General features: G+C 39.7%; 1 protein-coding gene across 2 annotated transcripts in view; it reads left to right on the forward strand.

Annotated features, from left to right (window-relative positions):
- LOC307125703 (phosphatidylinositol-3,5-bisphosphate 3-phosphatase MTMR3) overlaps positions 1-14,421 on the forward strand; it is a 44,285-nt gene that overhangs the window by 12,388 nt on the left and 17,476 nt on the right. For both annotated transcript variants that reach the window (XM_079815769.1, XM_079815770.1), the window contains exons 6-15: positions 1,495-1,577; positions 5,408-5,574; positions 7,240-7,333; positions 7,432-7,545; positions 8,728-8,903; positions 8,974-9,108; positions 10,560-10,671; positions 10,743-10,938; positions 13,579-13,764; positions 13,847-14,017. In XM_079815769.1, coding sequence (XP_079671895.1) covers positions 1,495-1,577; positions 5,408-5,574; positions 7,240-7,333; positions 7,432-7,545; positions 8,728-8,903; positions 8,974-9,108; positions 10,560-10,671; positions 10,743-10,938; positions 13,579-13,764; positions 13,847-14,017 — 1,434 coding nt within the window. The remainder of the gene's footprint in view (positions 1-1,494; positions 1,578-5,407; positions 5,575-7,239; positions 7,334-7,431; positions 7,546-8,727; positions 8,904-8,973; positions 9,109-10,559; positions 10,672-10,742; positions 10,939-13,578; positions 13,765-13,846; positions 14,018-14,421) is intronic.

Genomic DNA, 14,421 nt, shown 5'->3' on the forward strand with positions numbered 1-14,421 from the left:
CTGTTAATTATTATTTATATATAAATACACACACACTCATGTATATATTTAAGAAATATTTGCATGTATATACATTTATATAATCTATAATATATATAAATATATATGTTTTATATATAAAAATATTATTTTTTTCTTAAATATATACATGCTTGTGTGTGTATTTATATATAAATAATAATTAACAAAGTACACACACATATATTATGTAAACACAAACTTTTATTTTGGGTGCGATTAATCGCGATTAATCTTTTGACAGCCCTAAATTAAATACGTATTATGTTTATCGTTTTAAATGGCGCTCGCTCGTTTCTGTGAAGGACCCGAGTAGATGCACAGTTACTTTTCACACAGACACATTTCAGTTTTGGTTGAAATAATTCTTATTTGTGTAATAATTTCCTTCAGTCTATTTTAAATGTGTGGGGGTGGAGGGGAGCAGCAACAATAATCACAACAGTGAAAATAACCTCAAGGTTGTAAGTGTGCAAATGACCTATCGGTAAGCCCCTCCCCTCGAACGCAGATGAGCCAATAGCAGTTGAGTATCAGTTGCGCCGGGACCGGAACTCGGACATCTTTAGGTTTCAGCGCCATAGAGGAACATTGGAAAATCCGAAGCTCTCATCGATTTGATGGTGTTTATGCTACAAAAATGCTCAAATGTCGTGTCTGAGGAACTGCAACACTGACTCCAGGTGTCCTGAGAGGATTTTCTGTTTGTCAAACTCTCGTTAAGTTACGATTAAAGTCCCTGCTAACATACAAACCGAAATAACGAACTGTTCTCACGTCATGTAAGTTAACACTGTAGGTCAAAAACACATTTCAGTGCCTCTCCATATTAAACTGGTTATGTGTAAATTAATTAAATTTTAGATATGTTTAAGGTCTACATTATCTTATTTTGATGGGAATTATAGTGAAAGGAAGAGCTCGCTCGCAGTTTATCGGAGTTGTTTTGCAGATACAAAGTTTACCAGTTATTAACTGCACCCCCCAAAAGTCATAAGCTCTGTGTGTATGTGTGTTTACTGTTATTTGTGTAATTTGCTGTGTATGTTAAAGGTAATGCAACAGAGAGAGAGAGAGTTTGTGAATGAGACGTTAATGCGCACTTCTTATGCTTTGTTTGTTCAGCTCTTACGATGATTTTTTGGAATGAATAACGATGCAATAAACTTGATAAACCATCAGTAAAGTTTGGCCATCATTCTGACGGGATATACGCTACATTCTGTGTCCAAAAACATCTCAGGATAAGGTTTTCACACTGACAGCTGTTATTGTAAAAGATACAGCAACTCTGTTTGTTTGTCCGAGTTAGCAACAGTAACTAAGGGGGGCGGGGCTTACCGATAGGTCAATTCTATATAGGGCCCCATTCCTCTATTTCGCCCCCCAAATCACAAAATCCGCCCCTGGTCTAACTCGCTCTCTCTCCTCCCCCAAGGCCTAAAGACACAATTGTGATGTTTTTGTGGTGTTCAGGTCCCGCTGCAGCTGATCGAAAGTGTGGAGTGTCGTGATCTGACCCAACTGCACCTCACCTGCAAAGACTGCAAGGTCATCAGGTGAGTCTGTGTAGAATAATGTGCATTAGGAGAGTAAAGGCCTGTACACACCGGGACGAATATCGCGCGCGCTTATCGCCAGCGTTTTTCGTGCCGTTTTTCGGCGCGTCTTGAGTGTTCACACCCAAGCGATTTTCACTGGCGATGCGCAGAGTGAACGTGCACATTCAGTAGATGCGCTCCCGGTACACAAGATGGTGCTGCGGCTCTTTAAGCCTCTGACACTCGCTTGTCACACAGAAGGAGAAGAGAGACAGTATTTACCTGCTTGCCAAAACCATAGACATATTATGTATATGGACAAAACCATTCACACACTTTTTGCTAACTGGCGAGCAGCATTAGCAGTTCATCTTCTTCTTTGTCTACTTACTACTTCTTCGTCGTATCAATGTGTGCTCGGCAAGACCGTTTTGTGCTTGAGCGCCACCAAGTCGTGTTTTACTGTCACTTCAGCAGCTCCAGGCACGTGAACAAAAGCGCCGATCTCATTGGTCGGACAGTTTTTTACGCGCCGCGTCAAAATAAAAAAACTAACCCGAGGCGTTTTTTTAAAAATGACGCTTTTACGCCTGGCGTTTTGCGCATCGGTGTGAACACTCACATTGGCGCCCATTGTTTAGTCCCGAGGCGTTAAACGTCGGCGATAAACGCGTGCGAAAATCGTCCCGGTGTGAACAGGCCTTAAAGGTGCGTCCCTATGGCGTTTTGTAGTGTAAATAGTGAGTTGGTATGGGGAAAGTGCACTTTAAATGCACCGGTTGACCGGCCAAAAATCGGAACCGACCGGTTTTTGCTTCTAGCGCGCGATCGCATTCGGCCGGTTTTCTTTGTATTTTTCTGCCGGTTTTTCCGGAAGTGCGCCCGCGTGCACATACGCCTATATTGCAATCATTCGCAAAACATGTCACTTGTGTGTTAGAGGGAAGAGACGAGATACACTGAAGGGAATGAAGAGCTGCTTTCCTGTGCAAGCTGAAGTTGGGCGAGCTGAAGTTGGGCGAGCTGAAGTTGGGCGAGCTGAAGTTGGGCGAGCTGAAGTTGGGCGAGCTAAAGTTGGGCGAGCTAAAGTTGGGCGAGCTGAAGTTGGGCGAGCTGAAGTTGCGCGAGCTGAAGTTGCGCGAGCTGAAGTTGCGCGAGCTGAAGTTGGGCGAGCTGAAGTTGAGCGAGCCGAAGTTGCGCGAGCCGAAGTTGCGCGAGCCGAAGTTGGGCAAGCTGAAGTTGGGCGAGCTGAAGTTGGGCGAGCCGAAGTTGGGCGAGCCGAAGTTGGGCGAGCTGAAGTTGGGCAAGCTGAAGTTGGGCGAGCTGAAATTGGGCGAGCTGAAATTGCGCGAGCTTAAGTTGCGCGAGCTGAAATTGCGCGAGCAAAAGTTGCACGAGCTGAAGTTGGGCGAGCTGAAGTTGCGTGAGCTGAAGTTGGGCGAGCTGAAGTTGGGCAAGCTGAAGTTGGGCAAGCTGAAGTTGGGCGAGCTGAAATTGCGCGAGCTGAAGTTGCGCGAGCCGAAGTTGCGCGAGCTGAAATTGCGCGAGCTGAAGTTGCGCAAGCTTACCTCTCCGCCTGCTCAAGTGTGAGCGTTTGTTCAGCTTCTCACGTGTTGGATCGGATGAGAACGAAACAGACTAACTTGTGACAAAGCCGAAATACTTATTTTTGTAGCCTAAAGAAGAACATGCTGCACTTTAGAAACACTGCTGTAGCCTATAGGATGATCATTTTTATTTTACCTTAAAATGACATTGACTTAATTTGATTTAAAAAGCACCTGCAGTAGCATCTTAGTTTTTTTCGTTGCACTAAACATTATTTGATTTAAAGGTCCCATGGCATGGCATTTTTCTATTATTTTATAGTGTTTTCTGAGGTGTACTTATATTGTTAGTATGATTTTTACATCATAAAATGTCATAATTTAGAAATAAAAGGCATTTTTTCTATACTGCTGTTTGCCCTGTGGCTGAATGCCCTGCTTCAAGAGGCGTGTCTACTGTGAGACTTCAGTAAAAACGCCCACTGTTGTGATTGGCTGACATCTTTGCATTTTAAATGAGCGGAGGGGGCGTGGTTTAACGAGGCACGAGCAGGCACGAGTCTGCCAGAGAGACGGATGGACCTGTGTTCACTTCTCATCAGTTCTCTCAGCATGTCTCAGTTCAGGGTGAACTGTTGTAGTTACTAGCATATACTTCAGGTTATTAGTTTATTTCTAGTCGGAGGGGCTGTCACTCATGTCAGAAAGTTAGTAACTTTAGTAAATTATGGATCAGCGCTGACTCGAGACGCAAACCGTTTAGAACGATTCAGTCCGATTTGGTGAACTGGTTCGGTTCACTAAAAAGAACCGATTCAAAAGAATGATTCGTTCGCGAACCGGACATCACGGAGACGGTTGCGATTGCTAACAAAGTTATTTATAGTAACTACTGAGTTATGAGAGCGCTGTCAGTCAGCGCGAGTTTATTGTGTTTGTATTTGAGAGTTCTGAATAAACACGAGTCCCAGTCACACCGAGTCCGTCTTCATCATTATTCTACCAACTTTGTAACACATGCAATGTACCATTACAGCTGTCGAGATGAACGAGTTAGTAAGTGTTGAGTATAGCATTATTTCTAGATATGTTCCAATCATATGAATAGTGTCATTGACGCGCATTGAGTAACTTACACAGCGCAAACAAAGACACAACAGCTGTAATCGAATGTAATCCAGTTTATTGTGGGGAAAGCTGGCTAGCCTAGCCGGATACCCTCACGCTTACCCTCCTTCTGCTTAATCTCACGCCGTGTTTGGCTCCTCCGCTGTGGGCCAGATGCAGTACTGGGGGTCGGGGATGTTGAAGGCCGAGCTTCGGCGTGCGTGAAGTTTATCTCTAAAGACGTGACTGCTGATGTTAAACAGAAAAGACTGTATGCACATTTTAGAACCGATAGACGCGACAAGGACGTACAAAAACACTGACTCACAAGATAGAAAACACGAAAACACTGTTCTGTCGGGAGAGAGAGAAGCTGCTGCGTGTCCACAAATAATAAATAATAAGCTACACTTAAGAAATCACTGATCACAGATCAGAAGGAACTGAAGAAAGACTTCTGTTTTCATTTGTACATCCAAACACTGAGAAACTGCCAGTTCACTCGTTCACAAGTAAGGTTAATGATCTCTCGAGTGTTTGCATGGGCGTGGCAGATTCTCTGGGCGGAGGAAAGGGAGGAAACCGTTCCTGCTTGGACGTCAAACCAGGAGACTTCAGGATTGGCTCGTCTGGCCTGTCATTTTCTCAAAGGCAGAGAGAGACAGCCAGAACTCGGGTTTACACCGATCAACATTTCTATCCACTTGGGGACAATATTCAGGCTAGGGGAACTCATATTAATGTTGAAATACCTCATAAAATGAAAATTTCATGCCATGGGACCTTTAACATTTTGGAACAATTATATACTTTGGTTTTATTTAATTTAACTGGTAAAGACTTTTTTTCTTTACACTGAATTTAAAAACAAATGCTGATTTAAGTAACATCTTTGTTTGGATTGTAGAATATGCAGTTGTTGCCTTTAATTTCACCTTTCAGCCTTTTCATTTCCAATTCAATCTCCTGTTAATTTCAGATTGCGGACTTGTTTTCATTAGCCAAATGCCAATTTAGCCTGTTAAATACCAAATAAACATCTTGTTCATGTATACTTTCATTCTTTTATTGTGTAAAAAAAAAAAGAAGAAAAAAATCGGTATCGGAATCGGCCATGTAAAATCACGATCGGTGCATCTACTTTAAATACCGCCTGATGCTCTGAAGTGTGTGAAGTGTACCTGCTGTGTTCAGGTGTAACTTCCTGTCGCCGGAGCAGTGTCAGGATTGGCTGAGGAGGATTAGCGCAGTCGTGCGGCCGCCGGCCCGTCTGGAGCAGCTCTTCGCCTTCGCCTTTCTCTCGTGTAGCGCGAGTGTGTCCGCTGAGGACAGAGAGATGCATGATGGGATCTGCCGTGCAGGTACACACACACTTCAGGGCTGTTTTTGCAGATTCTCACTCATTTACTCACCCTCATGTCGTTCTCCTCCAGTGAATGAGGATGAGGCTGTTGAGCTCTGATAAAGCTTTATTTATGATAGCACTTTATTTTACAGTGTCATTGTTACATGCACTTACTATAGTAATAACAGAACATGATGCATAATTACATGCAACTAACCCTCAACCAAACCCTAATCCTTAATATCACACAGTACTTTAATATATAATTACACCGTAACCAAATTCAATTTAGTTTAAATTCATTATTAGTTCATTTAAAATCGTTCTCCTTTGCTGCAATCTCATGAAAATCTCAAACTTGTTATGCTAGGCAGAGTTATTATAGTTTACTAAAACTATTTTGATCATTTAGATAAAGCTGAAATAAAATATAAATATTAGATTAGTAGAAAAGTAGAGATGTTGGCTTGGCGACTAATTGAAATATGTTTAAGCTAAAGCGCTAAAATGACTATGGAATGCCAAAGTTGCCAAAATAAGAAATTAATAAACACATAAATAAATGTAAAAAAATAAAAAAATATATGAATAAATATACAAAGAAATATAAAAACAAAACAAAAATAAATGTGGAAATATTTTTTTTTATAAATGTATAAATAAACAAATGTATAAATAAACAAATGTAGAAATAAATGTATAAATAATAAATGTAGAAGTAAATAAATGTATAAATAAATGTGGAAATTAAAAAGTATAAATAAATAAATATAGAAATAAAAAAGTATAAATAGTAAATGTAGACGTAAATAAATGTATAAATAATAAATGTAGAAGTAAATAAATAAATGTGGAAATAAAAAAATGTATAAATAAATAAATATAGAAATAAAAAATGTAGAAATAAAAAGTGTGGAAATAAAAAAATGTAGAAATAAATAAATGTGGAAATAAAAATGTAGAAATAAATAAATGTAGAAAGAAAAATTTAGAAATAAATAATGTAGCAATAAATAAATGTAGAAATAAATAAGTGTAGAAAAAAAATTTAGAAATAGAAATGTAGAAATAAAAAAATGTAGAAATAAATAAATGTGGAAATAAATAAATGTAGAAATAAAAATGTAGAAATAAATAAATCTGAAAATAAATAAATGTGGAAATAAATAAATGCAGAAACAAAAAATTTAGAAATAAATGCATATATGAATAAATAAATGAAAAAAATAATAATATTGAAAAAATACAATTATACACAAATAAGGAAATAAAAGTATATATACGTACACATTAATTTATATATTAAAAACTAAAAGGAAAAAAACTCTAAAGTGTCATAGTTTTAATAAAACCTAATAAAAATGACAAAAGCACAATGTATAAATCAATTAAATTTTTTTTTAATGAAATATAAAAATAAAACCTAATTCAAAACTATATAACTAGTATATAAATAATACTAAAATAACACTGGTGCCAGGTTTAATGTGTTTTAACATGAAAATAAGTGTGAACTGAATTATCAGATAAATCCTGAGTCGTGTATTAAAAATAATAAAAGACGTCTTGATGAAAGATCCACTCAAACAAACAAACAAACACACTCTCCTTCTGTAAATCAGGGAATATTCCCAGTAAAGCATGAGTTTCTCCTGATGTGTGTGTGTGTGTGTGTTTGCAGGAGGACACCAGCGGAGGTTTAAGCGAGAGCTGGAGAGGATGGGCTTCGACACACACAGTGCCTGGAGAATCTCCAACATCAACAGCAACTACAGGTGACACACCTGACACACACCAACCGCTCGCACGAGCAGCCAAACATGCTTCATCACCAGACGTGAGTGTGTGTGTGTGTGTGTTTCTGATCTCTCAGGGTTTGTGCCAGTTACCCAGAGCAGATCATCGTGCCCGCCGCGGTCACAGACCAGGAGCTGGAGAGCGTGGCGGCGTTCAGATCCTGGAAGAGAATCCCGGCTGTCGTTTACAGGTGTTTCTCAGCTGCCATTTTGTGAAGGGACTGTTCTTGCTCACTTCTTTAGAAAAACATCTCAAGTTGCATAACCACCCATAGAGCACAAACCACACTTTACAGCTCGGATAGCACACAATCACACAAGAATTAAAGGGGTCATGAATTGAGAAATCAATCTTTTGGCGTATAATAGATCATTTCACTATATAAAATATAAGTTTCAGAACTCAAAACTTCTGTGTTAGTCCAAAAACAACTCGTTTCGGATTTTGTCCCAGTATGATGTCATAGTGTGATGAAAGACACGCCTCTGCAGAAGAAGATCGACGCCCACTTCTACATCATCACCTCTTTTCTCGCACAATTGCGACTATATTATTCAAATTACAATTTTTTTTCTTGCATTTCTGACCTTTTTCTCACAATTGCAACTTTATAACTCATAATTCTGACCTTTTTTCTCGCAATTGCAACAATCACGCAATTCAGATTTATTTTCTTGCAGTTCTGACATTTCTCGCAGTTGCGACAATCACACAATTCAGATTTTTTTTCTTGCAATTCTTTTTCTCGCAATTGCGACTTCATAACTCACAATTCTAACTTTTTTTCTCGCAATTCAGACTTTTTTCTCGCAAATCTGACTTCTCGCCATTGCAACTTTATAACGCGCACTTCTGCCTTTTTTCTCTCAATTCTGATTTTTTTTCCCTTGCAATTCTGACTTCTCACAATTCTGACTTTTTTCTCGTAAATGTGACTTCTCGCAATTGCGACTTAAAAATTCACAATTCTGGCCTTTTTTATTGCAATTCTTACCTTTTTTTTTCGCAATTGCAACTTTTTTCCCCTCGCAATTCTGATTTTTTTTCTCGCAATCACAACATTAAAACTCACAATTCTGACCTTTTTTTCTCTCTGATTTTTTTCTCTCAATCACAACTTTAAAACTCACAATTCTGACTTTTTTCCTCGCGAATTCTGACCTTTTTCTCGCAATTCAGATTTTTCTCACAATTGCAACAATCACACAATTCAGATTTATTTTCTTGCAATTCTGACTTTCCTCGCAATTGCGACTTTATAACTTAGCCCCTTCTGTGATTGGCTAGAATAGTTTATTGTGATTATCACTGTAATTCACCACGTCAATGCACTGGCATGTGTCACTCAGCTTTATCTGAACCTTTGGCCCAGACACCAGAGTTCGGGCGCTGTGATTGGTCGATGCGGGCAGCCAGAGGTCAGCTGGTGGGGTTGGCGAAATGCTGACGATGAGCGTTTGGTAGAAGCTATCGCTAAAGCCTGCGTTACGGATCCGGCCTCGGGCGCAGCGCAGACGAACGGCTCATGCGTTCATCATCACGCTAAAGGTAAGAGAGCGCGACGAGTGTTCCTGCTCCCTCACCGCAGCTGCTCATTCCCTTCCTGTTTTCACATCAGACCCTCACATGGCCAATGGGAACGTAGAGGCGGAGCCGAGTGCCACGCCCCCTCAGAAGCTGTTAATAATGGACGCCCGGTCGTACGCGGCTGCAGTAGCCAATCGGGCGAAAGGAGGCGGCTGTGAGTGCCCAGGTAATGCACAGCAGATGCTAGTTGCAGAAAACATGCTATCACTGTCTCTCTCAAACGTCCTCTGTGCTTCCATGATGTTAGCTTTGGAAGCTTGTTCCCGCCACAGAGTAAAAAAAGTTTTTGACTTTTTTTCTCACAATTTTGAATCACACAATTCAGATTTATTTCTTGCATTTCTGACCTTTTTCTCGCAATTGCGACTGTATATCATGCAATTCAGAATTTTTTTTCTCACAATCGCAATTTTATAACTCACAATTCTAACTTTTTTCTCTCAATTCAGATTTTTTTCTCGCAATTGCGACTTTATAACGCGCACTTCTGACTTTTTTCTCATAATTCTGACCTTTTTTCCTCGCAATTCTGACTTTTCTCGCAATTCAGATTTTTTTTCTCGCAATCGCAACTTTATAACTCACAATTTCAGACTTTTTTCCTCGCAATTCTGACTTTTCTCGCAATTTAGTTTTTTTTCCCTTGCAATCACAAATTTAAAACTCACAATTCGGACCTTTTTTCCTCGCAATTCAGATTTTTTTCTCACAATCGCGACTTTATAACGCACACTTCTGACTTTTTTCTCGCAATTCAGAATTTTTTTCTCACAATCGCGACTTTAAAACTCACAATTCTGACCTTTTTTCCCTCGCAATTCTGACTTCTCGCAATTCTGTTTTTTCCTCGCAATTGGAACTTTATAACTCACAATTCTGACTTTTTCCTTGCAATTCTGACTTTTTTCTCACAATTGCGACTTTACAACGCGCACTTCTGACTTTTTTTCTCGCAATCGCAACTTTATAACTCACAATTCTAACTTTTTTCCTTGCAATTCTGACTTCTCGCAATTCAGATTTTTTTTCTCGCAATCACAACTTTATAACTCACAATTCAGACTTTTTTCTCGTAAATCTGACTTCTCGCAATTGCGACTTTATAACGCGCACTTCTGCCTTTTTTCTCGCAATTGCGACATTCACAATTCTGCCGTTTTTCCTCGCAATTCTGACTTTTTCTCTCACAATTGCGACTTTGTAACGCGCATTTCTGACTTTTTTCTCGCAATTCTGAATTTTTTTTCTCGTAAATCTGACTTCTCGCAATTGCGACTTTAAAACTCACAATTCTGACCTTTTTTCTCGTAAATCTGACTTCTCGCAATTGCGACTTTATAACGCGCACTTCTGACTTTTTTTCTCGCAATTGCAACTTTAAAATTCAAAATTCTGGTGTTTTTTCTTTCAATTCTGACTTCTCGTAATTGCAACTTTAAAATTCACAATTCTGGCCTTTTTTCTCGCAATTCTGACTTTTTTAGGTTGTAGCCTAGTAGATTCAAAATCTTTAGTGCACTAAGTAAAATACATTTAATCATTTAAAGCAGAGCAGATGCTAGTTGCAGAAAACATGCTATCACGCTCCCTCTCAAGCGTCCTCTGTGCTTCCTGTAGAGTACTATCCCAACTGTGAGGTGATGTTCATGGCCATGGCCAACATCCACTCCATCCGGAAGAGCTTCCAGTGTTTGCGGACTCTCTGCGCTCAAGTCCCTGATCCGGTCAAGTGAGTATTGCTGCATATGGAGCATCATATATCCAGCATCCCTCTCATGCTTCCCTCTGTTCTCCGATCAGCTGGCTGTCAGCGTTGGAGGGCACAAAATGGCTGCAGCATCTGTCTCTGCTGCTGAAAGCGTCTCTTCTGGTGGTGAAGGCAGTGGATCGGGACGGCCGGCCGGTGCTGGTCCACTGCTCTGATGGCTGGGACAGGACGCCTCAGATCGTGGCTCTGTCCAAACTGCTGCTGGACCCTTTCTACAGGACCATCAAGGTCTGTCTGCAGAAGAATAGCATGCTTGTGTAATCATAGGGTTGTAGCCTAGTAGATTCAAAATCTTTAGTGCACTAAGTAAAATACATTTAAAGGGTTAGTTCACCCAAAAATGTAAATTGTGTGATTAATGACTGAGCCTCATGTGGTTGGACACCCGTCAGACCTCCGTTCATCTTCAGACACAAATGAAGATATTTTAGTGTAAATCTGATGCTCTGAAAGGCCTCCATTGGCTCAACTTTACACTCTCAAGACCCTTAAAAGACACTAAAGACTAAAGTTACAAAGTCCATCTCACTACAGCGGCTCTACAATAACTTTATGAAGACGACAATAGTTTCTGCGCAAAAAAACCCTAAATAACGACTTATATAGAGATGACGATTTCAAAACACGGCATCATGAAGCTTCGAAGCGTTATGAATCAGTGAGTCGAATCATGATTCGGATCGCGTGTCAAACCGACAAACTGCTGAAATTTGGCGATTCAAACTGCTGAGTCGACTCACTGATTCATAACGCTTCAAACTGCTGAATCGACTCACTGATTCATAACGCTTCAAACCGCTGAATCGACTCACTGATTCATAACGCTCCAAAGTTCTGAATCGACTCACTGATTCATAACGCTCCAAACTGCTGAATCGACTCACTGATTCATAACGCTTCAAACTGCTGAATCGACTCACTGATTCATAACGCTCCAAACTGCTGAATCGACTCATTGATTCATAACGCTCCAAACTGCTGAATCGACTCACTGATTCATAACGCTTCAAACTGCTGAATCGACTCACTGATTCATAACGCTTCGAAGCTTCATGATGCCGTGTTTTGAAATCGTCATCACTATATAAGTCGTTATTTAGGGTTTTTTTGCGCACAGAAACTATTCTCGTCTTCATAAAGTTATTGTAGAGCCGCTGTAGTGAGATGGACTTTGTAACTTTAGTCTTTAGTGTCTTTTAAGGGTCTTGAGAGTGTAAAGTTGAGCCAATGGAGGCCTTTCAGAGCATCAGATTTACACTAAAATATCTTCATTTGTGTCTGAAGATGAACGGAGGTCTGACGGGTGTCCAACCACATGAGGCTCAGTCATTAATCACACAATTTACATTTTTGGGTGAACTAACCCTTTAATCATTTACTTTATGCACCAATATAACAATACTAATAAAGGGCGATATTTATGTAGAAATATAAAATGCTGTGTTTTTGATGTTAGCTTTGGAAGCTTGTTCCCGCCACAGAGTAAAAAACGTTTAAAACTTTTTTTTTCTCACAATTTTGAATATTACGTAATTCTGACTTTTCCTTGCTATTGTGACACTTTTTCTCGCAATTGTGAATCACACAATTCAGATTTATTTCTCGCAATTGCGACTTTATAACGCTCGCTTCTGACTTTCTTCGCAATTCTGACTTTTTTTTCTCGCAATTGCAACAATCACACAATTCAATATAACGCGCACTTCTGTGCGACTTTATATCACGCAATTCCGAATTTTTTTCTCGTAATCGCAACTTTATAACTTACCATTCTCACTTTTTTCCTCGCAATTTAGATTTTTTTCTCGCAATCGCAACTTTATAACTCACAATTCTCACTTCTTTCTCGTAAATCTGACTTTTCGCAATTGCGACTTTATAACACGCACTTCTGACTTTTTTCTCACAATTGCGACTTTATATCACGCAATTCAGAATTTGTTCTCACAATTGCAACTTTTAAATTCACAATTCTGGCCTTTTTTATTGCAATTATGACTTTTTTCTCGCAAATCTGACTTCCTGCAATTGTTACTTTATAACGCGCACTTCTGACTTTTTTTCTTGCAATTACAACTTTAAAATTCACAATTCTGGAATTTTTTATTGCAATTCTTACCTTTTTTCCCCGCAATTCAGACTTTTTTCTCCCAATTGTGACTTTATAACGCGCACTTCTGACTTTTTCTTGCAATTGTGACTTTATATCACGCAATTCAGATTTTAGTCTCGCAATCGCAACTTTATTACTCACAAACCTGGCCTTTTAATTGCAATTCTTACCTTTTTCCTCGCAATTCTGACTTTTCTCGAAATTGTGACTTTATAACGCTCACTTTTGACTTTTTTCTTGCAATTCTGACTTTATATCACGCAATTCCAAATTTTTTATTGCGATTCTTAACTTTTTTTCTCGCAAATCTGACTTCTCGCAATTCTGACTTTATATCACGCAATTCCGAATTTTTTCTCGAAATTCAAATTTTTCTCTCGCAGTCGCAACTTTATAACTCACAATTCTGACTACTTTTCTCGCCATTGAGACTTTATATTATCCAATTCTGACCTTTTTCTCCCAATTGCAACTTTAAAATTCAGATTCGGACTTCTCGCAATTCAGATTTTTTTTTCTTGCAATTGCGACTTTATATTTCGCAATTCTGCAATTTAAGATAAAAAGTCGCAAAATACCTTTTTTATCCTGTTATTGAAACAATCTTCCGTAGTTATCATAGAAGAATCTTTGCCTGCGAGTTCTGAATCGATTCCCTGAAATGGAGAGTTTGAACCTCATTGTTATTCTGAAAGTGTACGTTTGTGTTTTCCCGATCACGGAAGCATCAGAGAGTTGTTGTTTGGTCTCCGCAGGGTTTCCAGGTGCTGGTGGAGACGGAGTGGTTGGATTACGGTCATAAGTTCGGCGACCGCTGTGGTCACGGCGAGAGTGCGGACGATCTGAACGAGCGATGTCCTGTGTTCCTGCAGTGGCTGGACTGTGTTCATCAGCTCCAGAGGCAGTTCCCCTGCTCCTTTGAGTTCAACGAGGCCTTTCTGGTACTCATCGTGATTGCTACGATCAAGGCTTGTTTAGCTCCACGATCTCCGTTCACTAATGTGGCTGTTTGTGTGTCTCTAGGTGAAGCTGGTGCAGCACACGTACTCGTGTCTGTTTGGGACGTTCCTGTGCAACAGCGTAAAGGAGCGCGAGGAGCGGCGCGTCCAGGAGAAGGCGTGCTCCGTCTGGACTCTGCTGCGGCCGGCCAACACTTCCTTCCACAACATCCTCTACTCGCCGCGCTCAGAGATCGTACGTCTGTTCTCAAATACACTCCAGCTAAGCTATAATATAGCAGTCTTACCGCCATCATTTGAACGGCACAATTGCGACTATATTATTCAAATCACACAATTCAGATTTTTTTTCTTGCAGTTCTGACCTTTTTCTCGCAATTGCAACTTTATAACTCACAATTCTGACCTTTTTTCTCGCAATTGCAACAATCACGCAATTCAGATTTATTTTCTTGCAATTCTGACATTTCTCGCAATTGCGACAATCACAGAATTCAGATTTTTTTTCTGGGACTTTATAACTCACAATTCTAACTTTTTTCCCGCAAATCTAACTTCTCGCCATTGCGACTTTATAACGCGCACTTCTGACCTTTTTTCCTCACAATTCTGACTTTTCTCACAATTCTGACTTTTTCT

Source organism: Gobio gobio, assembly GCF_949357685.1.
Source record: "Gobio gobio genome assembly, chromosome: 4".
Classification (NCBI taxonomy): Eukaryota; Metazoa; Chordata; class Actinopteri; order Cypriniformes; family Gobionidae; genus Gobio; species Gobio gobio.